The sequence below is a fragment of the Tursiops truncatus genome, chromosome 6 (genome assembly GCF_011762595.2).
Source record: "Tursiops truncatus isolate mTurTru1 chromosome 6, mTurTru1.mat.Y, whole genome shotgun sequence".
NCBI classification, from domain to species: Eukaryota; Metazoa; Chordata; class Mammalia; order Artiodactyla; family Delphinidae; genus Tursiops; species Tursiops truncatus.
The window spans coordinates 103,146,252-103,173,990 of NC_047039.1; the positions used below are offsets into that span (position 1 = coordinate 103,146,252).

General features: G+C 56.3%; 1 protein-coding gene across 10 annotated transcripts; it reads right to left on the minus strand.

The window, feature by feature from the left end:
- Positions 1–16: 16 nt before the first annotated feature.
- On the minus strand, positions 17–27,217 carry LHX6 (LIM homeobox 6). 10 transcript variants are annotated; one of them, XM_073806540.1, is made up of 10 exons: positions 26,877–27,216; positions 25,655–25,807; positions 25,081–25,263; positions 24,604–24,725; positions 15,485–15,705; positions 13,223–13,323; positions 12,911–13,006; positions 12,519–12,693; positions 8,626–8,729; positions 17–1,229 (listed from the first exon to the last, which is right to left on the minus strand). In XM_073806540.1, exons 1-10 carry the CDS (start codon positions 26,958–26,960, stop codon positions 1,188–1,190), a joined length of 1,281 nt encoding a protein of 426 aa, XP_073662641.1. In that variant the 5' UTR covers positions 26,961–27,216; the 3' UTR covers positions 17–1,187. The 10 variants fall into 10 exon arrangements, with proteins under 10 accessions (XP_073662641.1, XP_073662640.1, XP_073662643.1 ...); XM_073806539.1 differs by lacking the exon at positions 17–1,229 and adding an exon at positions 2,176–4,438 and having other exon boundaries at positions 8,634–8,729; positions 26,877–27,215; XM_073806542.1 differs by lacking the exon at positions 17–1,229 and adding an exon at positions 2,176–4,438 and having other exon boundaries at positions 8,634–8,729; positions 25,655–25,726; positions 26,853–27,214.
- Positions 27,218–27,739: the final 522 nt, after the last annotated feature.

Below are 27,739 nucleotides of genomic sequence, written 5' to 3' on the forward strand. Positions count from 1 at the left end.
GCATCACAATCACCTGGGCAAAATTGTGAACTAGCTCTTCCTGGGCCCCACCCTAGTACCTGTGAATCAGAATCGCTGAGACTGGGGTCTAGCAGTTTGCATTCTCAGGTATTTCTTACGCATACGGAAGTTTGAGAGCCATCAACTTATAATGACAGACAAATGTAATTGAATGAGCAACTCATGTGTGCGGGCAGTGTGGTTATGTTATCTCAGCTCCACACAACAGCCTTGTAAGAAAGGGCTTAGCATTACCTTTTAGAGATGGGAAATCTGAGGTTCAGAGAAACTAAGTGACCTGCCCTAGGTCACACGGCATTTGAATCCGAGTCTTCCTGAAGGTAAAGCCCAGCTGTTTTTTGTTTGTTTGTTTACTACAAGCTGCCTGCCTTACCAGTCTTGATTTCACAGGGCAGTAGGACAGGATGACTGTGCCCAGGCTCACAGCTGCTATCTTCCTGTAAGCCCAGAAACGATTACCCAGGACTGCCTCTTCCTCTCGGAAGCGTCCCTATCTGAGCTTCCTACCCTAAGCACGGAATCGGTGGGGTGCCACAGACAGAACGCAGCTTCGGCATCATACACACCTGGGTGTGAATCCCAGCTCCATCACAGGGTATCACACAACCTCGGGCAAGTCACCTCACTTCTCTGAGCTTCAGTCTCCTCATTTGTAAAATGTATGATGATGCTTAAACCCATAGGGTAGCTATGTGGATTGAATGAAACAATACAATAAAGGAGCTGGCTCTTAGCAGGTATTCAATACCGCTTGCTTTAAAAACTAATCCGTTAGCTGTGCATACAGAGTAATTATTCCTCAGAATCACCCCCAGGGATCTCACGTGTCAGCTGAAAACCAGCAGAGGAAGGGGTAACACGTTCCAGGGCTGTACCTGGGCCACAAGCAGCCTGGATCACCTGGATCTTTGCGTAGCTTTCCCTCCTTAGAGGCTGCGAACCCTGCAGCCCCCTGCGCCTTGTCCCCTGGCTCACCAAGGGCTGCTCAGGAGAGGGAGTCGGGCCTGGGAGGGCTTTGCCAAGGTCGCAAGGGCAGGAAGCTAGCCTTTGATCTAGGGCCCCATGAGCGGCCTGCTGAGCCAGGAGTCAAGGGAGACCTGGGCCCGCTCAGCTGCGACACAGGGATGGGGGATCACCTTTCCCCGCCAAGGCAACAGTCACTCACCTCAGTAGAATGACAGGACTGATGTCCACTGGGGGTTTCCAAACTGTGTTTTGAAAATAAAGTATATTCATGTAAAGGAACACACACACACAAACTTCCTTTTCAAAGATACACACATATCTAAATATCTAAATGATAAATGGATTGGAAGACAAGGATGGGGTCAAGGATGGAGAATGCAACAACTAACCGGGGGGCCCTGCAGGGGCGATGGCCACGTACACCCTGAGCTGAGGCTTCGGAGTGACTCTGTGCGGGGCCACGGGGTGGGGTTGGGGCGCCGGGGAAGCCTCTGCGCCAGGCAGAGCCATTCCACTCCCTTCCTGGTGGGCTCTAGTTTGCACAAAAGGTTCTGCTGCTACAAGAACATCTGGCGGCCGGCAGAAGGATGCGCTCTCCCACTCCCCAGATTACAGGGTGGCTCTGGAACCCGATGAGGCCAGTATGAGACCCAGACTCGTGTGGAAGCTGGAGCCCTGTGGCACTGTCTCCCATCGCATATTCCCTTTCACTTCGCAGTATCAGATTCTCCCCCATCTCCCACTCAGGCTCCTCTGTGCCTCCCTCCCTGGTCCCCCAGCATCTCCTCCATTGAACTTATTTCCGTGAACTTCTCATCTAAGGGTACAGCTCAAACGCCCCCCTCCGTCTCGACAGCACGTCGGAGGGATCTGTCTGTCTCCAGCATTTGCTGGGCTGAGAGCCCCCCTTGGACCCTTCTGAGGCTGCAGGGCTGGCACGGGGCCCAGCAGAGCGCGGTCAGGAGTGGGACGGAGGACAGCAGCCAGCCTGATTTCCTACACAGCTCAGATTAGAGAAGAAACCCACCGCCATGCCTTTACAACGCTCCGTTTCCTAGCTGGGAAACAGAACCAGTCTTCCGGGAAGGGGTTTCACTGTCTAGCAGCCCAGATATTCTGGGGGCCAGGCCTGAGCCTGAGCCCTTAACCAGAGAGCAGGAAAGAAATGGAATTCCATCGTGCTCCGGATGTCAGTGCCAGCACTTCTACTTGCATTAACTTTATTTATTACACAAATAAGACATTTACAAAGCACAACATGAAAGGTATGTAACAAAACAGACATTGGTTTTACAAAAAAGTGCTTACAATTTTTTTCCGTGTGTGTGTGTTTTCCTCCTTTTGTTTTGTATTTAAATAAATAGTCTTGATGGCCTGTACGTTCCCAGGCTGTTCTAACAGGCTAGTGGAGACGTGTCTGAACCGCAGCATGCTACGACCATGTGATCCACGCAAGGAACAGACCCTGGGGGGAGGCTCAAGGCAGAGTGGGTACTGGGTGACCCTGGGCATGGCTCGGCTGGCCACTGACCACGTCAAAGGAAAGATTAGAGCTCCCCAGTCACCAGGAACTGGGCCCAAGCTGCTCCGGTTAACGTCAGCTCCAAGGGTAGGGCCAGGCACACTCTATTCACCGGGTGAGTTCTGAACCAAGCTGCACTGATCACATTCTGAGGGGTGTCTTTCCTTTGCCCTGAGTCAGCTGGAACTGTCTTTGAAAGGGAAAAGAAGCAAGTTCCCTTCTTGGGCTGCACCCGGGCCCAGCCCTCCTCCAGGTCCCAGAGTAAGAAGAGCATATCGTTTTTCACGTTAAGTGCCAACTTCAAGCATGTGGATTCCGAACCCTTATCCAGACTCGGCGAGATAGAGAGTGCTGCGATCGATTAGCGATGTCTGCCATGGGTGAAACCGGGGCAGCAGACACCTAGGTACCATGAACTTGCTTTCCCTGTCCTAGAGTCTCCTTCCGAAAGCAACATATCAGGTTAATCAAAGCAGGAAGGAGGACTTGGGCTGAAACATGCTTACTAGCAGCCTCTAGTGGGAAATGCATCAGGACACCCAAGTCATTCTAAAATTACAGGATTAGCCTGGGACAAACGGGGTCCCCTGAAAACATAAATCATGGTCTTGTGTAGCCCAAGCCCTTTTGTTTGGGGTGGAAGAGCTGCAGCGGGACAGGGTGGATGTGAGCACAGCTGTGTCTGGCCTGCGTTCTCAGGAGTGAGTGGGACTGGCTCTGGGCAGGGTTGGTGGGGAAGCCCAGAAGTGCTAGCTAGAATCCTGGGGTGCTACCACCTAGGCAGCAGGCACCCTCTCTCTACTGAGCCAGGGGCTGAGCCAGGGCCTGCCCCGCCTGGTAGCACCCCAGAAGTACACTCACCTAGGCAGCAGGCACCCTCTTTCTACTCAGAGGTGGGTCTAGAATGAAAGCTCTGCCCTTTCCCTGGGCTCTGTTCCCCAGCTCCCCCATGAGAGGTCCCCCCAAAGAAGACGTGGCCCAAGCACCCCCATCAGGAGTCAAGTAGCCAACAAGGGTCCCCAACTCTAACTTGTCCAAGCGTTCAGAAATGTCACCACACAGATCAAACACCACCTCTGCTATGTCTCCTGCACATATGCTGGATAACTAGGTGAAAGCAGGGTCCCCGACACACATCCCGAGTTTCCTCTGTCCTCTCCTTAAAATGGCTAGTACTTCTCCCAGCCCAGTGTGCCGCATCCTTCTCCTGGGCCTCCAAACCCATGGGGGTCCTTGCCCCGCCCCCTCCCCCCGGCCCCCGCTTTTCCCCCTGCCTCTTGGTCTGGGCAGGCCTCCATCTGTGCCCTATTGGGCCTCTCAGGGTTGGTCAGTGTCTCTTCTCTCTCTGAATTAACTTGACATAACCAGACAGATGGAAATGATAAAATTAGAACATAGCTTTCCTTTGGGGACATCCCACAAACACTGTAGAGTTTTCCAAACAAAAGCAACAGAGTGGATAACATTGGGGGTTGTCCGCTATTCAGAATTCAGAGATGGTTCCAAGGAAGTAGTAAATAAAGGCCAATATGGGAGGAAAGAAAACCTGTAAATTGGAAGGCTGTTGGCGTCGTGCGATTCAATTCGGCCTTTTGCTATTGTAATCAGCTTAAGTTGAAGACGACTCCTGTCTAAATGGGAAACACAGGCTGTTGTTTTCACCCTGGCTCCAAATTTCAGGGAGCTCTGCCTTCAGGGAGGAGGGCTCCGCGGTGCTCCTGGCGGGTTCTGGTTCTCGGCAGGAGAGGGGAAGGCCAGGCCCAGGGGCCCAGCTGGTGGTGGGCAGGATGGCGGATGAGGGGTGGAGGCAGAGCGGGTGGATCCCTGGCAGCGGCTCGGACTCCGGATTTCAGCGGCTGAGGGGCAGCTGCCGGGCGCCCATGCTCAGATGCGGAAGTGCCGGCAGCGTTAGTACTGAAAAAGGATGACCTGCAAGAGGAGGGCGTGGGAGGGGGCTGAGCCAGGGCCTGCCCCGCCTGGTAGCGCCCCAGAAGTCCTCGAAGGCATGGAGAAGGAGGCGGGCCCAGGGCCCACATCTAGGTTCAAATCCTGGCGCAGACACTTACTTGCTGCGGGGCCCTGGGCAACTCACTCCCCCTCTCTGAGCCTGTTTCCTCATCTGTAAAATGGGGATGACAACACCTCTCTCTCAGAATGGGGAGGATCTGGTGAAATCCAAGAGCAGCAGCAAGTGTCTCCTGGGCACTGTACCCGGCACTGGGTACAGTGCACACTTGCACGATTTCACAGAAGCCTCACCTCAGCCCCACGAGGGTGTCCCACCACCATCTCCTCTTTACACGGGAGGCCGCTGAGGCTGGGGAGGTGAAAATCAGTGAGCCCGCAATCACACAGCCAGGAAGAGGTGGACCCAGCACTGCAACCCAGGCCTAGGCTCTAGAACAAGCTCTCTTCATTAGACCCACTGCCTCTTCCTCTCCAGGCCACCCTGACATTTACCCGCGGTGCCTATCAAGCACCAGGCAACAGGCCAAGCCCTTCATGCAGCCAAACACCTCGACGGGCAGGTGGCTCAGACACGCCAGGTGCCCGACACACAGTGGGTGTGTTCCCAGGTCTCAAAGAGAAAAGGTGGCTGAGCTGGGGTCCGGTCTGCCTGACTCCAGAGCCCACATCACACGGCCTCGCCCACTCACCCCACCTTGGGCCGTGCTCCCCTCTGGTCTCTGGGATGTCTGCCTGACTTTGGACTCTTCCGAACAGAAGCCCTCTCAAGAGGGGTGACTCTGAAAGACGCTTCCCCTCCATAAGCCTCAGTCTCTCCATCTGATCGATGACGGCCGGGCCCTGATTTCTAAGAGCCTTCCAAGCTCTGAACTGTGGGATCTGGGCCCATGACCGGGAATAAATGTGGTCCTGGGGCTTCCCTGGTGGCGCAGTGGTTGAGAGTCTGCCTGCCAATGCAGGGGACTTGGGTTCGTGCCCCGGTCTGGGAGGATCCCACGTGCCACGGAGTGGCTGGGCGCGTGAGCCATGGCCGCTGAGCCTGCGCGTCCCGAGCCTGTGCTCCGCAATGGGAGAAGCCACAAAGGTGAAAGGCCCGCGTACCAAAAAAAAAAAAAAAAAAAAAAGTGGTCCTGGAAGCTCACAGGCAGGTGTGGCCAAATGATGATGTGGTGGAGGCGGAGGGTGCTACCCCAGATGCCCACAGCGCTGTTCTCCCGGCCAGGCCAGTGCTGGTCTTGATGAGTGGGTTCAGGGGGCTGCTCTAGGGGGCCCTGAGTCTCCTCCTCACTAGGCTGGCTCAGGCCCGGAGGGACTTGGGAGAAAAAGCCCATGCCGTTCTGCACTGACTGGCCATACACACAGCCCGCCAGGCTGGCAAGACGTGGACAGAAAAGGTCCCTGGCCGCTGGCAGGAAGGTCTGGCAGTGAGAGGGCGGAAGGTCATGGAGGAGGCGGAGACATTTTTCTGCAGAGCCGCTGGACACGAAGTTGGGGATATGGCCCAGCAAGAGAAAAACTCTGGCTCAGCAGCCAAACCCAGGGGCCAGAAAACTTCCACGACCAAAGCTGCCAGACCCCAGACCGGCTCATCCTTCAGGCTGAACCAGACATAACCACAGGCTTAGCTGAGAAACCAGGAGACGAGGGCTCGACTCCAAGAGCTGAGCCCAGCCCTAATCTGTTGCAAGGCTCCCCTCTCCCCTCCAGATAATAGCCGCTCCCAGGCCCCTTGCTTGAAGGTGCAAGGCCTTCATTATGTGACCGCCTGTCAGCTCCCACCCCACCCAAGGCCTCAGCCGCACTAAACCCCCCACCATCCCTCAAATCCAGGTCCCTCCAAGCCTCCTTGCCTCGCACGGGCTCCTCGTGTCCCCTGCTTCTTCCCGAGAGCTGGCCACTCCCTCTTCTGAATCCTCGAAGGCCACGTGCATCCCTCACCGCAACTGCCCTGTCAAGCTGGGATGTGGCTGCCTGCCTCCTGCTCTAAGCCACCCACCCCCTCCCTGAGGACAGGGACCACGCCAGCTCGCCTCTGCAGTCCCGGTGCCAGGTCTGACAGGACAAACTCTCTCCCACAGGACGGGGGCAGCTCCGAGGCAGGCAGTCCTAGGATGGAGGCCAGCTGTACCCACGCTCACTGTGTGACCCTGGGCAAGCTGCTGCTCTGACTGAGACCCAGTTTCTGCAGTTATGAAATGGCATCAACCATAGTCATCCTCCTAGGGAGACAGTGAAGGGCGAGGTCAGAGAGAGCGCTGTGTAAACTGTAAAGTGCGGCACAGAAGGAGGTCACTACTGAACCAGGCGGACTTCAGAGTCTGACAGACGTGCTGCATCCCCGGACAAATTGTGTCACCTCTCTGAGCCTCTGTTTCCTCATCTTTACCGTGACGATGCCATCCTCATATCCACAGGGTGACTGGGTGGCATCAGACAACACGTGTAAAGTGCTTCAACCAAAAGCAGCTCTTCCTGTATGACTATCTCGGAGGGGACGTTCCTGGGGCGTGCTCACCCGCCACTGGGGTCTGCGGGATGTGGGGCTGAAGATGTACTACCATTTACTTATAAACCTACTGCTCCTACTGGGCTGTCCGTACCTCCGCACCATCTACTTTCCCCACGGTACCCAGCACAGAGCCCAGCACAGAGCCCAGCACACAGCAGGTGTTTAATTAGGAGGCAGAGTAAGAGGGGCTGTCCTGGAGGAGTAGTCCCACGCCTGTCTGCCTGCCAAAATCACTGGGGCTGGGTATTACACCCGCAGATCGCGGGGTCCCGTCCCAGAACTCCCCACCAGCTCTCTAGGGGCGAGGCTGGGGAATCTGCATCTCTACACGCTGCCCAAATGATGCTGCGGCACATGAAGACTGCACTCAGCCCGAAGGCCTGGCCCTGCCTCCGTGGCCCAGCACACCCAATGATTCCTGGGGCTCCCTGCCTCTCCGAGGACCACTATAGTGATGCTTCTAAAAGAGGCCTCCAGGGCCCACCACGGTCCCCACGCCTTCACCTGGCAGCCCAAGGCCCCCGCCTCTCACTCTGTTTCCTCCCAAGCCTGTGTGCCAGCAGCACTGAATTGCTCTGGGTTGCCTGAGAGCCGTGGCGGCTCATGCCTTCCCGGCTGAACTCTGAGGTTCAGACGTGCCTGCGTCCAGGAAGCCTTCCTGTGTCTCTCCCGAGCTGCGCCCCACCCCCCAGCTCCCTTGGCCTCTGCGTCACAGTTTGATCACCCTTTGGTGTAACTGTTGGCCTCCTCGAGGGCAGGGACTATGCCTTCCTCATCTCTGTGCTCCTGGCAACTGACTCGGGGCTCGTGGGCACAGTCAGTACATAGTGAATGTCGGCTGAATGAGTGAACGAACCAAGGCACAAGTTCTCATTCAGGCTCTGTGACCTTGAGCCACCTGGGCCTCAATTTCCCCGTCTCTAAAATGAGAGGGTGTCTGAGAGCAGTGGCTTTCAAGGCTCGCTGGGAAGTGTCTGGGAGCTGAGCCGGAGGTGAGGGCCCTACTCACTCTGCAGTTTCACCCAGAGCAGCTCCACCCCCTTTCATCTGCATCTTGTGTTATGGAAAAGAGTAAACAAACGGGTTCCCGGGCTTAAAACAAAGCTTTCAAGCCACTGGACTGAGCGATGTCCAAGCACCTTTCTGGATGTCCAGTCCTAATGCTTGAGACAACTAGAGATCGGGTTCCACAAAGGAGGCCTTACCAGTTGACCACGATCACTGGCTGGCCTGCTGTCCCCGGGCCCCACCAGCTCGGGATATTCACTCCCAACAGACAGGAATACAAAGGAGGAAGTAGGAGAAACCCGTGAGGTGGTGGGAGGCGGGGTGGTGTGTGATATAAGCCCTCCTCGGGACCGGGACCGCCAAGTTTGAGCAAAGTAACTAAATCCACAAATCTGAAAAAGAGAAGGCCAGCCATGGGCGGGCACGCTGCGAGGAGGCTGGCCATGCGCACTGAACACACTGGCGCCTGCTTGGGGGACTACTACCTCGGGGGCACAGTGGGGGCCTGAGTGTCTGGGCAGAGGGTCTGCCACAAAGTGGCATGGTGCCTGCTCAGCGATGAGAATCCTGCCAGGAAGCCATTCCTGGCAAGGTGGCTCTGACCCACCCAACCCAACCCAGCTCCGTTTACCTTCTCACCCCGGTTGGAGAGTGGCCCATCCATATCGGCTTTGAGGTGGACGGGGGGCGCGGTGTAAGGCAGCCGGCAGTGCACCTGCCCACACTGTACCTGACCTGTGGACGAGAGGATGCCTTGGAGCCCATCCCCCAGCCTCCATGCAGGATCCCACCAGCCCCAGGCTCGGTAGGCGGGAGCCCTGGGGCCAGTTTCACCTCTGCCACTTACCAGCTGGGTGGTCCTGGGCAAAATTTCAATAGGGTACCATTTTTCTACGTGAAATTCTTTATGAGCTATAAAGTGTTACACGATAACTGTCTAGCTCACTGATAAATAAACTCAAAAATGAGTATGGACAGGCACCCCTATGTTCATAGCAGCGCTATTCACATTAGCCAAGACATGGAAACTACCTAAATGTCCATCGACCGATGAATGGGTAAAGAAGATGTGGTACATATAAACAATGGAACACCACTCAGCCATAAAAAAGAACGAAATAACGCCATTTGCAGCAACATGGATGGGCCTAGAGATTATCATACTAAGTAAAGTAAGTCAGAAAGAGAAAGACAAATACCATATGATATCACTTATATGTGGAATCTAAAATATCACACAAATGAACTTTTGTGCAACAGAAACACATTCATAGACATTGAGAACGGACTTGTGGTTGCCAAGGGGGGCTGGGTGGGAGAGAGGTGGAGTGGGAATTTGGGGTCAGCAGATGCTAACTGTTATATATAGAATGGATAAACAGCAAGGTCCTACTGTATAGCACAGGGAATTGTATTCAACATTCTCTGACAAATCATAATGGAAAACAATATAAAAAAAAGAATGTGTGTATGTATATATATATATATATATATATATACACACACATATATATGTACATATATACACATATATATATATAACTGAATCACTTTGCTGTACAGCAGAAATTAACACAACATTGTGAATCAATATTGAAATTAAAAAAGTAAAAAAAGAAAAAGAAACGAATATGTACAGAACACCTCCTACACGCAAGGCTGTACCCCATCCGTTAGAATCCTCCCTTGCTGCACTGTACCTTCTTATCTCCCAAGAATCACCAAGGCTTTACGCCCACACCCTAGAGGACTTTGCACTCATATGTCACCTTCTTTATGATGCTCTCCCTGACCATCCATTTACAACTGCAACCCAACGCCAACCCTACCCTCCCTGTCATCCTTCTCAGCTTTATTTTTCCTCTTTAGCACTTACCATCATCTGACTTACTGTGTATTTTTATTTTTTATTTGATATTATCTGTCTTTGCCAGCTATAATGCAAGCGCCAATGAGGGCAGGAATTTTTGTCTGTTTTCTAGATTCTAGATCTTTGTGGATTTCCAGGATCTAGAATGAGGCATGGCATCTAATCTGTTGAATGGGTCTCTGTACAACACCTAAAATGGCGGTGGCGGGGGTGGGGGGAGTCCATCCTTATGTCTGACCCAAATCTCTCATGCTTCAGCCTCTTTACCACTACAGTGGAGAAGTCTATGGCCTTGCTCTTCTCTGCACTTCATCCTCTTTGGTCAGAGGCGAAAGAGCTCTGTACAGAGACTTACAATTGATATGTAACTTAGGACAAGTCACTGTTCCTTTCTGAGCCCCAGTTCCCTCGTTTGTAGAATACGGTGGTTGTATAAGATGGGGGATTCTTAACCTGGGGGGTTTTAGGGGTCCACAAACAGCCTGAGATTACATGGGAAACTGTGTGTGTGTGCACATTTCTGGAATCTGATTCCAAAGCTTTTTTATCATATTCCAAGTTTGAAGTCTCTGGGAAACTCAGGAACCTGTGAATTTAGTAAACGGCGAAGAAGAGTGCTAGGGTGACCTTCAGTCATGCAGCAAGAGGCAGCAGGTCCAAACACCCTTGATGCCTCCTGCCCTGAGCTGGGTTCGCCTTAAGGGGAAAAGGAAAGGTTACCTCAGCCCCTTCTCTAGACGTCCAAGACAGTTCTAGACTTGGCCGACAAACTGTGTGGGCAGAGTCCTGGCACAGCTCCAGAGGCCATGGCCCCACTCTCCACGGGGCCACCTAGATCCATTACCAACTCCACAGCAAGTGCCGGCTGGTGGCCCAGACTCCTGGTACCTAGAGAGCCCCTGGTCCTTGGCTCCTTTAACAGATGAACTAGATCAACAATGGGCTCTCTGCAGCCTCAACATGTCATTGTTTCAAAAAGAAAGGGGGAAAAAAGTCCCTCCTACTAAGCAGATGGTTCAGAAATGGAACAGAACAAAGAGACACTGTTTGCAACTGACAGCCTGGCGCGGTGAGCAGGGCTCTACACTCTCAGCTCCACCAACCAGAGCCACTGCCACCACCACAAGGGCAGCTAGTACTCATCCAGCACTTACTAAATGCTGAGGACGTTAAGTCAATGATCTCATTTGATGCTCGCAACACTGCTTTGAGATACGTATTCTTTCCGTTTTTTTAAAGGGCTTGGATTCTTACTGTCCTCATTTTTTACAGATGAGGAAACTGGAATTCAGGGATGCTAAGAAGCTTACCCAATGTCACACAGCTAGTAAGTGACAGGGACGGGATCCGAAGCCCCACAGTCTGATGCTAAAGCCCACATTCAATCATTAAAGAACCTGGCTCCCACTAACTTACTGTTGGCCCTTGGTTTCCTCATCTGTACAATGGGATGGTGATGTTTAGAAACATGTGGTAGGACAGTGCCTGGCACATGGCAGGGACTCAGGACACAGCTGTGCTCTCCCTGACCTCCCTTCTCTTTCCTTTGGAGCCAGAGAGGGAGGGTTTGAGTTTGTGGGTATGTTGTCATCACTGCTACATTTCTGGTCATGCCCAGCTTTGAGGAAACAATCAATAGAAACAACCTCAAAGGGAAAGAAAATCTGTGATAAGCACCTGCTCAACAGCAGATTCACTGAATGTCCATCCCCCAGAAATGCACAAGCCTACTCTCTCTCTTTCCCCCAGGTTCCTGCTCAAAGGTCACTCCACCACAACCTGCCACCCCTTCTCCACCACTGTGCTCAGTCCCCACTGACATGCCTGCCCTCCATCCTTTATTCGTTTATTCTCTCTCCCCCCTCTCCCGTCCTGCAGCGTGAGCCTTGGGAGCACACAGGCTTTGGTCTGTTGTGTTTTCAGTTGTATCCCAGAAGGCACAGAAGGCACTCAAAAAATATTAACTGAACACATGAGTGGATCCTCATAACCCTGTGAAGTAGGCATTATTAATGTCCCAGTTTACAGATGAGGAAACTGAGGTTCAAAGAGGTCAGGTGAATTGCCCACGGCCTCACAACCTTGGGTACTCCTGCCACCCTGGCTTTCTTCTGCAACCCCAAACGCACCCATGCCACGCTTTCTGCCTGCATTCGGTTCCTCTGCTGCCTGCAGCCCTATTTCCCCACTCCTTGTGTCTCACTAATTCCAACCTATCCTTCTGGTCTCAGCCCACTGATAGGCAACATCTCCAGACACTCCCAGCCAGCATCTTGACTACAGGAATCACCACAATTAACACCACACGCTCATCTATCTCGTATTGTTCCATGTCTCTCCCACCAGAACCCAGGCTCCCCAGGACAGGACTTTAGCCATCTTGTTCTCTCCCTAGTCCCCGGGGCCTGGCACCGAGTGGATGTTTGGAAAGTACCAATATTTTTTGAACGGCTTAATGGCTTGCCTCTACTAAGGGTCGAGCCCCTCTAAGGCAGAGCCGGGGCACTTAACTCCTCTCCACAACCACTAGGTCCGAGGGACTGCGGAACCCTCGTCTGCACGCACGAGGCTCCCCATGCCTCCGCCGCCCACGAGCGCTCATCTACACCCCCCTCTCCCACAGGCCGGGCGGCCAGGCTGTGGCGGTCACTTACTCTCAATGTAGCCGTGCAGGGTGACCATGCGAGCCCGCTCGGGGCTGCTGAACGGGGAGTAGTGGATGTCGTCGGACAGGGCGGAGGGGAGGCGGGACGGCGGCGCCCCGGAGGGCGGCACGGGATGCTGTGGTGTGTGCTTTTTATGACGCGCCCGGCAGTTTTGAAACCACACCTGGAACGACAGCCTCAGCAGCCTCAGCCTCGCGGAAGAGAGTCGGACGCACCGCCGGGGGACCCCAGGAGGGACTGCCTCGTCGCCAACTCAGGAAGGGCGGCCACGTGCGCCCCGAACCCGCAGCTCCGCAGCCCAGCTACGCGCTCGAGGGCCCACCCCCAAGGTCCCTAGGCCCCGCCCCAGACCCGAAGGCCCCGCCCACCCCCGGCCCCACCTGGATGACCCTTCGGCTGAGGCCCGTCATGTCCGCAAGCTTCTGCAGCGTCTGCGCGTCGGGGTTGTTGTCCTGCGCGAACTGCGCCTGCATAACCTGCCAGGCGCCGCGGGGCGGTGAGGCACGAGCCCGCCGAGGTCGCCAAGGCCCCGGCCCAATCAGAGGCTCCGGCCCGGAGGCCACGCCCCAGACAGCTACAGCCCCTCCCCGCCACCCGCGGGTCGGGCAGAGGGGCGGAGTCAGGAGGCCCGTTCAGCCCCGCCCACTCCGAGGCCCGGCCCACACCCGGCCACTCGCGGCCCGCCAAGGTACCTGCAACTGCTCGGCGGTGAAGGACGTCCGCGCGCGCTTGGCCGGCTTGGGCTGACTGTCCTGTTCCGAGGGCACTGCCCCCTCCAGCGTGAGGCCGTTCCCTGAGGGCGACAGAAGTGGCTGACCACGCGTCCCCATCTCTTCTAGTGGCAGCCTGGAAAGGACGGGGGTGGGGGGAGCTGGTCCCTGGAAGTGTCGGGAGCGGAGTGGGCTGGGAGGGGGGATCCCAGGGTCCTAGTCCCTGAGCTCAGTCTTTGGGGAAGGGGCTTCCACTTCTGAGCGTCTGCTCAGTACCAGACGCTTCTCTTTCGGTGTGCCCTTTATGTCTCACAGCCCTGAGCACGGGCGACATTATCCTCGTGTTACAGCGGAGGAAACTGAGGTTCAGAGAGAAGAAAATCCCAGCTCTGGACCTTTCGACTGGTATTCTGACAGCTGGCTGACTCTGGCGCCCCAAATCGGGCTCCCTCCTTGATAAACTGGGGAAACCAAGGGCTGGCGGAGATGGGAAGCAGGCAGGTTACAGAACTGTGATCCTAATTTTGTAAAAACAGATGGGAGCAAAGAAGGTTGGAAGGATATACACCAAAGTGTTCGCAGGAGGGAGTGCAATTATGAGGACTCTACTTTCAATGTTTCTGCAACTTTTGAAGTTTTTTCAACAATCACGTGTCTCATCACCTTATTTCTCTAAGGTTTAACTTTGTTAACTGGAGTATACGTTAGTTATTCTCTTTCCATTTACATTACTTTTATAATCACACTAAATGTATTCCCATTTTAGTTTTTAGTACCTCATTTTTTGCAATGCAAAGGTAATAAGATGCTCCTTGCCAAAACCTCAGAAAATTCAGGTAAGCACAAAGAAGAAAATAAAAATCTCCAGGAATTCCACCACTGTTCATAATTTTTTTAATTAGGAAAAACACTAAACAAACACTCCAACATACAGACATAGAACGAAATCTGGGAAGATAGACACTAAAATATGAGGGGTGGTGGCATTCGAAGTGGTCTTTATTTTCTTCTTTTTGCTTAACCATCTTTTCTTAATTTTCTATAATGGGCATGTGTGTGTTTAAGATTAAAAAGTAAACCAGTAGCCAAAACTGAGGGCTGCTCAGTAAAGGAGTCCTGAGACCATAAGCCTTCAGGTTCCCTGCGTGGTAGGAGTCTGGAGTCAGGCCTGACTGTGAGAGCTGGAGTGTAATCGGCAAGGTTGTGACTAGGGGTAGTCCTGGTTGGTCCAGGTATGGAAGGAGCCTGGAGTCACTCCTGAGCCATGGTGTGGGGGAACCTCTAACGCCTGGGCTTCCATCCCAGCTCCACAACTGACTTGCCCAGTTACTTGCAGGTAACTTCAGAGCACCCCAGCTTCACTTGCTCCCCACCTAGACCCACTCAGCCCTGATCCTGGCTGGAGAAAGTGATGGCTCTGCTGTGGCCATGGCCAAGAACACTCTGGGGACGTCTAGACTAGTTCCTCCTCAGAGGCACTGGGGACGGGGCAGACACTTTATGACTCAGCCCCCATGATCCCAGGAAGACCTGGACCCTGTCCCTGAGCCTAAGTGTCTTGGGAAATCACAGTATCAGAGCCAGAAGAGATTTAGGGATCTTTCTAGTCCAATATCCATCTTGAAACTAGGGAGCCTGAGGCCCAGAGAGAAAAGGAAACTGTATGTCAGCACAACACGCCAGAAGCAAACCTGAAGCTTGGGTCTCCAGACTCAAAGGCCTCTGTCCTTACAGTCCAGGATGAAAACCCCACCCCCAAATCTCTGGCCTGTAGCTGCTGCGGTGGGAGTTGGGAGAAGAGGGTCACTTCATCTCTTGCAGACGGGCCCAAGCCTGGTTCCAGGAAACTGGAGGGGATGAGCCTCCAGGCCAACCAGAGCTGTCCAAAGGTGGACTAGGCTGCCCCATTATGAGAATCATCTCTAGGGTTCACTGAGCGCCTCTCGGCTTCACAGCACATCGGCTCATCTAGCTTTGAGGTGTCCTACCATCAGCCCCATTTTACAGATTAGGAAACATAATTTGCAAGGACCGGCTGTGACTTCCAACTTTCAAACAAATGGTGGAGCCAGAAGCGGCCAGATCTGTGTGCAGCCCCACCCCCATGCTGCCTGCAGGTGATAAAGGGGGCAACTGGCTCTAGCGAAGTGTGGGCAGTCCCTGGGGTGCTGGGGGGACTGGTCAGAGAAGGCTGGGGAGCCAAGGGGCGGCCAGTTTCAGGGCGGGGCGGGGCGGGTTGGGTACCGTTCTCGGCGGCCCTCTTGAGATTCTCAATCATGGTGTCGTAGTGGATGCGGCAGAGCACCTTCTCCTCGACCAGGCCAAACTCCTCGCCCGTGGACAGCTGGCGCTTGCACGAGAAGCAAGCGAAGCAGGCCAGGTGGTAGGCATTGCCGCGTGCCCGCCGGACCCAGTCGCTGGCGTAGATCTGTCGGCCGCACCTTGCGCACTTGGTCCCAAATCGGCTGAAGGACACGGGGTGGGGGTGGGGGGCGAAGGGGAGGGGGTGGCGAGGCTCAGACAGGCCATCCAAATCCTAGTGGCCCGGCCGTGCCCAGGTTCCTGAGGGCCTTCACGCGTGCATTTCCCTTTGCCTGGATTCACCACCCCCTGCAGCCAAGTCCCACCTAGAAGGCAAGCTGGTAGGTGGTTTTTATTTTCTTCCTGGTGCTTTTCTGAGTTTTCCAAATTTTCTTCAATGATCACTTAACATTTGTATATAGTATTAACCTGCTCATTAAAATATAAGTGTTAGGGAAAACTTAATAGTAGTAATAATATAGGCAGATTTATGAGCACTTAACCACTTGCCCAGCAAGATTCTAAGTGTTTTATGCTGATCGTCCCAAGTAATCTTCATTTTGCAGATGAGGAAAATGGGGACCAGAGAGGTAAAGTAACTTGCACAAGGTCACACAGCTTGCAAGGAGAGAACTCCTAGCCAGTATGACTCCAGAGGTGAATAAACTGTAACCCAGCTGTAGAGAAGCTCAGAGTTTCTTGGAAGCATAGACAGATATGCCCTTACTAGCTTTGTGACCCTGGGCACGTTGTTTAACCTCTCTGAGTTCTCATTTTCCTTGCCCTGAGCTGAACTAGGTGACAACAGCAGCTACGGCTATTTGTTTAGTGCTTTGTAGTCTATTAAGTAACCAGCTAGTCCCAGACTCTGGAGTCCTGTGTCATTCTAACAAGACAAAAAAGCCCAGATCAAATGCCCCACTCTCCCTTAAGCCTTCCTTGATTCTGCTTCTTCCCCTTCTCCCTCCCCCTTTGTGGTGTGGCTATTTGGGTGTGGCTGCCTCCACCACCAGACTGGGAGCCCCTCCAGGAAGCAGCAGTCTGATTTGCCCTGTCCCAGAAGTCAGCCCAAGGCCTGTCCCCAGAGCACCAGGGAGAATTTGTTCTTGAAGTGAATGACTCACTCTGTGACCCTGTCCGGACCCTCTGAGCCTCAGTTTCCACTGTTTCAGGGAATGGTGCTTTCACCCATCCAGCCTCTCAAGCTTAGACACCTAAATCATACACTCCTCCCTCTCCTCCATCCCCCATCCAACCAATCATCAGGCGCTGCTGGTTCCCTTTCCTAAGTATCTCTGGGACCCATCTCCTCCTCGCCACCGCCACCACCACCCTCCTAAACCAGGCTCCCACCATGCGCCCCTCGCTGCCAGTCTCCACACCCATCCTCCACGTAGTGGCTACAGGGAAGTTTCCAGCAGGCACACTTTACCCTGTCCGCTGCCCTGCTTAAAATCCTCTGGTGGCTCCACTCTACCCTCAGGATCTGGTCCAAGATCCTTGGGAGTTTACAAAGCTCAACAGACCACATCCTCTCTGGCTCCTCTCCTCCCTAACCTTCCCCAAGATCCCTCACCCTACACTCAAGCATGAGCCCCAGTCAGCTACAGTGGAAGGTTGGTTCCAGGTCTTATGGCCCCCTCTGAAGCACTTTCCCACCCCAGGCCTTCGCACAGGCTGTTCCCTCTTCCCACCCTCCCCCCACACCCCCAGTCCCACGGCTCCCAGCACCACCTTCTCAGCAATGATCACACCGGTTTGTTAATGTCAGGTTTCTTGGCTCTCCCTTCCACCCCTGGTATTCCTGGGAGAGGAGCTAGAAGATTTGCCTCTGTGTCCCCAGAGGCACATTTCCACCCAAAAGAGCACTCGGAAATGCCTTTGAGTGCGTGGAGGAACCAGCCCAGCAAATGCGCCCTGGTTACAGCCTCGCCTGCCTTGGCAAATGCAAGCAACTGCCGGTTGAATAAACGGTCTCGGGTTGAACTGAGTGCAGCAGAGCGGAGGCCTCTGCCAGCCCCGGCTCTAGAAGTACCCCCAGTGCCATGCCGCTCTGTCAGACAAGGAGCCCTAGGGGACCCTGTCGGCGGGCGGCGCGGTTCGCTCAGGCAGCGCTGCGCACCTTTGCGGGTTCGGTCAATTGCCTCCCAAACAGAAGTGGTTCCCGACCCCGGAAATTCGGCTTCCCCGGCACAGCCCGCCGTCTCCGTTCCCAATCTCTCAGTAAAAAGGAGAGGAAACCGCTTTGCCCACCGGAGCCTCCTCCCGCCGAGGGGCCGACCCCAAATTCCGAGGTCCGGCTCAGGATTGGGAGAACTTCCGGGCCTCTGAAGGGAGGAAGAAGGGCCAGCCGGGTGCAGAACCCTCGCTGCGCTCCAGCGTCCTGGGGCGCAACTCTTTCTTTGCATCCCCCTCGCCGCAACCACGTGAAATGGGGACTCTGGCACCCAATTTGCACACGTGGAATCGGAGGTTCAGGGTGGACAAGTGACTTCGCCAAGACCACACGGAGTGTGGGGCAGGGGTTGAGGTCCCCTCCGAAGTGCAAAAAGAACCCCTAGAACCTGCGAAAGCAGCCGGACGGGAGATGCGTAGAGTTGAATCCCGGTGTATGAAAAGGAAAGGGGCCTGGTCTGACCAAGTCGCAATCCCCACTCCGGGCCTTGGGACCTGGAAACTCCCGCGCGCAAGGCATTGGAACCCTCAGGGTCCGGTAAGCTGGGAGTGCGTTTCCAGGGAGTTGAAAGGGCCGGGAGGCGAAGGTCCGGGCCCTCAGAGGCCGGCAGGAGCCGTTGCGTCTCCAGCCTGTCGTGTTCCGGGATCAGTGCGCTGAGCCAGAGTGTAACATCTCGGATCCCGGCGCTTGGCTCTGCGGGATGCCTCGTTCTCGGCCAAGACGCATCCAAGACTTCCCGCGCATCCCTGATCTTCCCGCTCCACGAGCCCCGACGCCCGGGCGCGTTCTGCGCCTACGCTGGCGGCTCACAGTGCCCTCATCCCCTTGCTCTGAGGCGGGAGCCGCTAGCGACCTGTCAGCAACTTTCTCACCCTCCGCGTGTCACCCTAAATGCCAGGAGCTGTCCCCAGCTCTAGGAGCTCCCTGCGCTCGCCGTGTCTCCGCCCAGTCAACGAAATCATCCTCCCGCTGGATCCTTGGATGGAGTTGGGGGGTCGTTTTGCAGTTTTCGGGCCGCTCCTGAAGCGTGTCCCCCACCCGGGGAAGGGGTCAGTGGCACAAACAAGGGGCACGAGGAGGCTTACAGATCCAGGCTCTGACAAACCGACAGACTCCTTCCCAGGCGGGCTGCGAGGCCCGAGCCGCCGGATTCCGGAAGCAGCGAAATCGGCGGCGGAGACAACGAAACTTCAAGAAAGGGGTGTTCGGGAGCTGCGAAGGGAGCGCCAAAGCGATTAGGGGGCGCGGCCATCGCCCGCCACCCCCAGTCTTGTGCGCGCCCCTCCCTGGGTCCCCGCGCGCGCCACGGGGCAAAGGCTCAAAGCACAGAGGCGCTTTGAGGATGGAGAGATGTAGGACGGAGGCTGCGCATCCTGGCAACTGCTGGAAGGAGCGGAGTGGGCCACGCGCACCGCCTTGCCCAATCTCCCCGGAGCAGGGAACGGAGACATCTGGGTGCTAGTGGCTCCGCAGAGGGAGCTGTGCGCCACTGACCAAGTCAGGCTCGCTCTCCCGGCCTACCTATCCTGGATACCGAGTAAGAGCTCGGAAGTCATTGGTTGGGCGAATGAGCCTCAACGAAAGAGCCCATCGGAATTTCACTGCGACCCCTGCCCATTACTAAGCTACCCCTTTTCTGCATGAGGAAACCGAAGCTCAGAGTGGGAAGGGCAATGTTAATTAAGAAGCTAGGGAGCCAAGGCGGTGCCACTCAAACCAGGCTTCCCTTGTTTTGCGTTCGGGACGCTCGCTTGAGGGCCTTAGAGCGAGTCTATGAAGCAAACTGGGGGGATCAGAGGTGGAGTCCTTCCTATTCCTTCTGCTCCTCCCCTTCCCGGCAAACCATTCGGAGAAGCAGCCAGAAACAACAGAACCAGCAACTAAGAGGTTAAAACGTCCCACTCCTCGGAGGTCCCAGCGCAAGGCCCCTCCCCGAACGCCTCTCTCAGCTCCCCCAACATCTGTCCCCCAACAGCTGGCGGACGCTGGGCTGCTCTCTGCCGCGGTGGGGGGCGGCTTCCCAGCTCTGAACCTCCCGGGGTACCCTAGCTCCGGGGGAGGGGGTGGGGTTCTCCCGCTGGAGTCCGAGGTCTGAGCGTGGGTTCGGGGCAGAAGGAGGGAAAGAAGGCTGCGGGCTTGTCCTAAGTGTCTCGTGCCAAGCTGGGGACAGCAGTAGGTAGGGCCCCTCCCAGGCCCAGCCCGGGGCACTCTCTGAACCCCACCCACATAAACACAAGGAGAAGCAGTTAACCCGTTACTCCCCACTCCCATGGTCAGGAGGCAAGAGGGCTAGAGACCCTGGTGACCCGATCCTGGCAAAGTTGCTCCAGTCACTGGGACTCTGAGGTCACTTCACTCCAGCCCTAGTACTCCCAGGGCCCACCATGGAGAGTCACACAGCACAGCAGGTGCTCCCTGTGGGAGCCCTAGGGCCACGGGGTGGGGGGTGGGTGGGGGGAGGTGGCCTTTGCCATTGCATGGGCCCCACCTTGCACAGGGTGGGGCCCTTGCACCTGCTGACATGTCTCAGCTATAAAAGAAAAGTATTGAGTATCTAGACCCAGGAATGGTGAGTCAGGCAGCCCCGGGGCTTATCGCAGTTCTGCCGCTTATTAGCTGTGTGACCTCACCACTCAGGGCCTCAGTTTCCCCTCCTATAATGTAGGGATTATGACAGTAGCCTACTCACAGGGGGAATCTGAGGAGTCAATGACATAAAACAATGAGATGTAAAGGGTTAACACAGCTCCTGGCTTAGAGAAGAGCTCCGTAAGGTCTCCTGACAGTGTCCTCGTCCCTGTCTGGTCCCTTCTTCCACTCTCTCGCTGGTGGGACCCGGGGCACAGCACTTTCCACTCTCTCAGGACATCACCTCCCCCACTCTACAATAGGCAAGACGCTTCAGGAGGCCAGGAGCTTGAAGGGCACTGCAGACCAGTCCGTGCCTGCCTTTGGGGGGCGGCAGCCACAGGTTGGTGGGCAGGAGGAAGCTGTCTGGGGTTTTGATTGCTGAGGGCAGTGGAGACATGAATGCCCCAGAAAGGAACGCTATTTTACCCCCAGGACTTTTTTTTTTTTTTCACTTCTTGGAAGAAAATAAAAAACAGTCTTAAACCCAAAAAAGTGAAGAAATTAAAAGCAATACACATTTTCTTGGTGGTAGTTTTTTTTTTTTTTTTCTGCTAGGACTCAGGGGGTTAGGGGAGGTGGGAATCTGGTTGAAGCCACAAAGGCTGGTGAGGTCCCTCTTTGGATGGCAAATGGAGAAACTGAGGCAGAGAGGTCCAGCGACCTCACACTGAGGACACACAGCCAGTGGAAAACCAATCCCTTCCAACAATGCAAAGCCAGGAGCAGCATTGGACCCCTGGACCACCTCCCCACCCAGGCTCTGCAGCCTCCTGCCCCGATGAGCTTGGAGTGCCTTCCTAACTTCTAGCTTCCTGAGTCCCCAACGCTGCCAGCTCTGCCAAAGGAGATGGAAGAGGGGTCTACAGGCCAGTGTCAAGGAGGAGCAAGATAGGGGATAGAACTGAGAGGAAACGTTTCCCTGGGGAATAAGACCAGAGCCAAAGGACCTCGGAAGCTACCAGTGCCCCCTCCAGGGGGTCTTGGCCACTTCCTCCCTCCCTGCATCCTGTCCAGAGATCTTGGCCTCTCTTTGGGGTGAGCGCTCCAGTCCACTTCCCATCAGACTCTCGACCTTGGGCTTCAGGAAACAGAGGGCTAGAGGATCTGAGCGCTCAGCCCTTTCCTGAGCCCCAGCTCTAGAGAGGGGCTCTGTCTCCCGTGCTCCCATTCCTGCTCTCTCCAGGAGGGGTTCCTTCACAGCAGCCGCCCAGAGCCTGGGCTGCCACGCGGGGCACTCAGTAGTCCCCGCCTGGCGCTCCGCCTGCTTTTTTCTCTCCCTTTCTGTGGGTTTTATTATTTTTGTTACAGGTGGGGCTGCCAGGGATGAGTTATGCCTGCAGGGAGACCTGGCTGGGGGAGAAATGATCAGAAGAGCCACAATTCTTCTCTCATCCCAAGGAATGTGAGTTTTTATTCTCTCCATTTTCTTAACCAAAAATCTGTTTTAGTTTTGCTTTGGGGGCTCTTGTCACTGCTGGAAAAGGATTAGCGTTCAGAACCTGCAGCCCAGAAATGGCCCATCCCCATCCTGGCTCCCCAGACTGCCTGAGGAAATGCCATTAGGGGATTATGTCTGGAATCCTGTCACCAATGGTGACAGTGGTGACATCTGTAGCACCTACACTTTAGGGAGCCTCTGCTGAGCCTTCCTCCCTTCACTGGCCTCCTTGGCAGCCCAGAGAGATAACCCTGGTAGGAGGACACTGAGGACAGAAAGATGCAGGGATTTGCCCAAGGTCACACAGTGATCAGGGCTGGCCTGGTGGAGCCTGGTCTCTGTGTCTCCACAACAGCTGGACATCCCATTCCCCACCCCACCGCAGTGGGAAGGGGGACTCCACAGCTGGTGAGGTGCTGAACAGTGAGATCAGGATCTGAGTTTTGACTAAGCCTTGAAGGTCTAGGAAAGCACGTCAACCACGGGGGCTTGGTCCAGCCTGGGCATGAGCTGGGGCTGGAGCTGCAGCAAGGACATGTGGCTCACAGGGTGGCAGGTCTGTCCCCACCAGGAGAGCAAGGAGAGGGGGCCAGGCCTGCGTTACTCTACGAGAAGAGGCCTGCTGGGTTTCCCAGGCCTCAGCCATGTCCCTGGATAACTGATGAACCCAAGGAGCCCTGAAAGAGTAGCTGACTTGTTTTTCTTTTTCTTTTCTTTTTTTTTTACCAACTGGAGTCAGGCCTAGAGTAGGGCACTGGCTACACAGGGACCCTAACCTCCCTCTCCTGCCCTGGCCAGCTAAGTGTCAGATGGGACAGTGGAGGGGAGACATCACACTCTGGTTACACACCACACAATGATAAGCCCGCTCTCACATACACACACACACACACCACAGCCCACATCCACATCCACAAATCCACATTCACCTCACACCGTTGAGCCCCCAATGCCTGGGTTAAGGCTGTAAGCAGAAATGCCCCCTCAGAGGAGGGCTGTGTGGCGGTATGGGGAATGAAGGGATTTCAGAACCCTCACCTGCTCACCTCCAGATCCCAGTCCAGATGTGAACTTGTCCTGACCACCTTGCACAACACATACACACGTGCACACGCGCACACGCGCACACACACACGGTCCCGACATTCACACAGCCACACACTCTCTACACTCACACATAAACTAAAAGACAAATGCTTGTTGTAAAGGAACACCTACGCTGTCCACACACCCCTCACCCTGCTCAGTGACACATTCCCCCAGCGCCACTGCACAGATCCGGACAAGACAGACACACAAGCATCCTTGAGTCCCATGAGTCCCAGGCCACCTGGCAGAGCTGCCCCTCCCCATGCATACCCCAGCTGCACTGCCACTCACAGCCATGCACCAGGAAGAGTCCGTTTTTTCGAACCAGGCTTCCTAAGGTTTCCTTAGAGTACCCCAGCCCCCAATGCTGCTAGCTTCTTCCTAGATTCAAGGTCCTCTCTTTCCAAGTTTCCAGAGACTCAATGCCGGGGAAGGGGGCGGCACTGCCTTCTACTGCATCCCCTGACTCAGGGGATCTTTCTGGGGCTGGGGTCTTCCCAGGGAGACTGAAGCCATGACGTCTCCCGAGGCAAGGATGGGAAGGATGTCGGCGGACTGGGGAAGGGGGTGGTGGTGGTTATAGGGGAGTAGCTTTCTCCACTTCCTGAGAAAGCCCTTGGGAACAGGCGTGCGGCCCAGGAACCAATCTCACTCTGCTCTCTTTGGACTCCGTAGGCCCGCTGGACGGGCTTCAGGCCTGCTTCACGCTTCCCGCCGGGATCGAGCCGGCAGCCGCTGCTCCTCTGACCTCGCAGTGACCTCGACCCCGTGACCGGGTCAGGCCCGAGCTGCGCGGTGAGAAGCCAGGCGCAAGCGACGGAGAAGCGGCGGGAGGACTAGCCGGGCTGCTGTTGAGAGCTGAGCGGCGGGGACGCGGCACCGCGGCACAGAGAGCGCAGCCCAGGGTGATCCTACTCGGGGCCCTGGCTACGGCGCCCGACTCCCCCTTCCTGTGCCGGCGGCCCAAAGTCAGAGCCTAGACCCCAGAGAGGCTGAAGCCGGGGCCCGAAACGACGACGGAGCTGGGACTGGAACAGGCACCTGGGATGCAGGCAGAACCCAGACTCGAAACACTATACTCGAGCGATGCCGGGGTCTGAGTTGAGGCGGAGCCGGAGACCGAGGTCGGGAGTTAGATCGATGAGCTTGAATATGGGTTCGGATCCGAGACCGATGCGAGGCTAGTGCTTGGGGACGGACCAGACTCGAATCCAGCCTCGAACCCGGCCGGGGTAAAAGCCGAGACCAGAGCCAGGGCAAGAGTCTGGAGCCCAGCTCAGGGTCCTGCCCGGGAGAGACGCCGGCTTGGCTGGAGTAGGAGTAGGGTTGGAACCCAGAGCCGGAGCGCACCGGAGATGCAGCCAGGTCGGCTGGGATACGAGCGGATCGGGGCAAGACGGGGACATCAGAGCTCGACCAACGCGCTGGAAGTCGGAACTTGAGCCTGAGACTCGGGCAGGATCCGAGACCGAGCCAGAGACGCGACCAAACCCGAGTGGGCCACAGCAACCGGAGGCGGATCAGCGGCCCGAACCTGTGCTGGCACCCGCGCTCGGCCTGGAGCTCCTGGTTCGTGGCGCTGAGAGCCGGTGGGCTGGGCCCTCGCGGCGCGCCAGAGCATTCGGGACACGGGGGCTCCGGAGCCAGAGACAGCGCGTCGCAAAGGCGGCCTCCGCGCGCCGGTGGCCTGCCTGCGGCGACATTGCTGGCCCAGCGGCCGCAGCCTACCTGAAGTAGTCCATCTTGCAGAAGATTTCCTTGTTCTTGATGTAGCAGCTGTTCTGCTGCCTCAGCGACGTGCGACACACGGAGCACTCGAGGCACCGCACGTGCCAGATGAGGTTGTTGACCTGGGGAGGGGGTGGAGATGGGGGGCGGCTCAGCGCGGGCCTCTTTTCACGCCCGGCCCCAGCCTCCCCGGCCCCATTTGCAGACAGATACGCCAGAGCTCTGAAGGTTCATGGGACTTCCACCAGTTTTCTTCTGTAACACAGACTCAGGGAGGTAGAAATCAACTCTGCCCATTTTTCAGACAGGAACCCGGGAACGCAGAGAGACGCTACGATTTGCCCGAAGCCACGCAGTCAGGCAGGGATGAGCCAGGTTTCGAATTTAGTGGACCTGGCGCCGGCATCGTTTCCCTACAGTCCTCTGGGTTGCAACCCACACCCCGCCAACACACGCAACACTCCGCCCCTGTCTCACCTTGAGCAGATATCGGTCCAGGATCTCGAGGCCGCAGCTGGAGCAGATGTTCTTGCCGGCAGACGGCACGGAGGAGGCGGCAGAGGGCGGTGAGCAGACAGATGGCGTGCTGGGCGTACAGGGAGAGGCCCGACCCTCGTCCTTGTCCAGAGGGCCTGCCAGGGCCTCAGCGTCCGACTGAGCCTGCAGTGGGGAAAGAGGGAGAGCCGCGCTCTGAGCTGAGGGCTAAGCCAGGTGCCCAGCGTTGCTGCTGCCTCGGAGACAAATCTGGGGCCTCAGCGAACCAACTAACAACGAAATGCCCCCGAAACGACAAGCCGCGGGCTACAGGACAGGAATGGAAGGGCCTACTGGAGAGGACAGGACGGCTCCAACTTTTAGCACGCGCTTCCTAGGTGCCAGGAGCGGTCAAAGCTCACATTCCCGGCCAGAAAACCGAGGCTCAGAGAGGGGCGGCGCCCTCCGGCAGTCCCCCAGCGCACGGGCAGCTGTTCGGGGCCGGAAAGCCGGGTCAGCTCCCCAGGGCCCGGCCGCCGGGAGACCGGGGACCGAAAGCAGGGCCGAACGAACTCACCATGGCGGGCGGCGCGGTCCCTTCAAGGCAGCGGGTGGTCGCTTTGCAGCCGGACCCTGGCTGGGCCATCACCTGGGGGAGGGGGGAGGGAATGCAGGCGGCGGCGGCTGCAGAACTGGCTCCGCGCAGCCTGAGCCCAGCGCCTCCCCGCGCCTGTTATATAAACCGGCGCGGAACAATGAGTCCTAACTTTGTAGTGGGCATTTAAAGCCCTTCCCCACAAAAGCGGTGTCTCTCTAATGAAGCAATTTGAATTTGGATTGGATTTTTTCCCTCTCTCTCCCCCTCTCCCTGCACTTAACCCGTGGCTCTTGAAGTAATCGCTTAGTTCCCTTGCAATACAAGCCTCTGAGGGGGAAAAAAAACACGCGCACACATACAAACTACCTGCAATTAGAAATTGTCGTGAATGCCCAAGATAAGAGGTAGCCAGAGTGTCAATTCCAACTGTCAATCAGTGAGATCCATCAGGCCGCCCAAAGAATTGCAAATTTGATTTTTTAATGGTAGTAATTAAAAATCGAATTTTTTCTCCCTCCACCCACCCCCTTCCTCGCTCCCTTCTCCTCCTCTCGACACAAAATGCAAAAAGGAGAAAAGAGAGAAAGAAAGAAAAGAAAGAGATGGGGGGGTGGGCGCTTGAGGAAAATAAAACCGGGAGCGTTGGGAGCACCAGCCCGTCCACCCCGCGCGCGCGGCGAAATCGGTGCGGCGATACCGACTCGGATTCAGGCGCCTTTCGCGGGCCAGTCGGAGGGAAACCCAGAGCAAAATAGGGGCTAGATCGGGGCCGAAACGGGACCAAAAAGAGAAAACGGAGACGTCCAAGAAGGGGAAAAAGCACCCTCCAGCCCCTCGGAGCGCCCGGGACCGGCCCCGCGCCGAGATTCTCAGCCTTGCGCCCGAACAACCCCCGGCGCATTGGCGCTATCAGCGCCTATTCAGACGGACAATACCCGCCTCGCCTCCTCTTGATTCGCCTGTGTCTCTGCTAAATCGCTTTTTGAGAAATTCCTTCAAAATTTGCATAATGTGTTCCCGCTTTCCGCGACCCCCCCTCGCGCTCCTGCATGCTCACACACTCACATACACACACTCCCGAGCGCACCCCGGCACCCCTCCGCTCTGCGGCCGCCCGCCACCCGGCCCGGCCCGGCTGGGTCTCGGCCCCTGTCCGACCCCGGCCCGGACAACTCACCCACTCGCTCTCTCGCTCGCTCACCTGGTCGGTGGCGGGGCCGCCCTCGGCCGGCAGCCGGCAGCCCTCGGGCAGCGCCGGGGCGGCGTTCTCATGCTTCCAGTACATGGGCAGGGGAGCGGCGGGCTCAGCGGACGCGCAGCGCGGAGAGCCGCGCCAAGGGGGGCCACGGCCGCAGCGGGAGCAAAGGCTGAAGCAGGAGCTGGAGGAGAGCGGAGGCGCCGGCCCCGCCGCCCCGGGCCCGGTCCCAGCCGCAGCCCCCGCCCCCGCCCCGAGCCCCGGCCGGTACGCAGCCCTGGCCTCCCTGGCTGCCTCCGCCGCGGTCTCGGAAGAAGGTCCCGACAAACTTGGAGAGGCCCCCGCCCCCTCCTTCTTCTCCTCCTCTCCCTCCTCCTCTCCCTCCTCCTCTCCCTCCTCCTCGTCCTCCTCCCCCTCCAGCTGCGGCGGCGGCTGCCCTGCCGCTGGAGCCCCGCTCGGTTCAAGATGAGTCATGCGTGACCAATCCCCTCCCCGCCAAGGGAGAGCGAGACACAGCGAGGCAGCGACCCAGAGACACACACAGACATATAGACACACGGAAACTCAGAGTTGCTGACGGAGAGACTCAGAGACACGCTGACATACAAAGGCACCCTCAGGCACACACGCACCCAGCTCTCACCACCGCCCCTCCCTCAAGGGGCACCCACAGACCTCAGGCACAGCCCCACTTACTGGTACAAGAGGGATGCATGGTCACACCTCGGGCCGAGCTGGGTTTCATATAAAGTCACCCATTATACTCCGTTGATGCAATCCATGCCTCCTACGTTTGTGTACATCTGATGCAAATGATGACCTGTTCGCAGCATTTACAGGAGCACAAGACATCTACACACACTCACACA

What these genes read in the sequence shown, in the direction of transcription:
- LHX6 (XM_073806539.1), bottom strand. Translation starts at nt 26,960, where the DNA reads ATGTACTGGAAGCATGAGAACGCCGCCCCGGCGCTGCCCGAGGGCTGC. An exon ending in GCGGCCCCGCCACCGACCAG is followed by an intron (nt 25,808 to 26,876) that starts GTGAGCGAGCGA and finishes TTTATATAACAG; the next exon opens with GCGCGGGGAGGCGCTGGGCT. An exon ending in GGACCGCGCCGCCCGCCATG is followed by an intron (nt 25,264 to 25,654) that starts GTGAGTTCGTTC and finishes TCCCCACTGCAG; the next exon opens with GCTCAGTCGGACGCTGAGGC.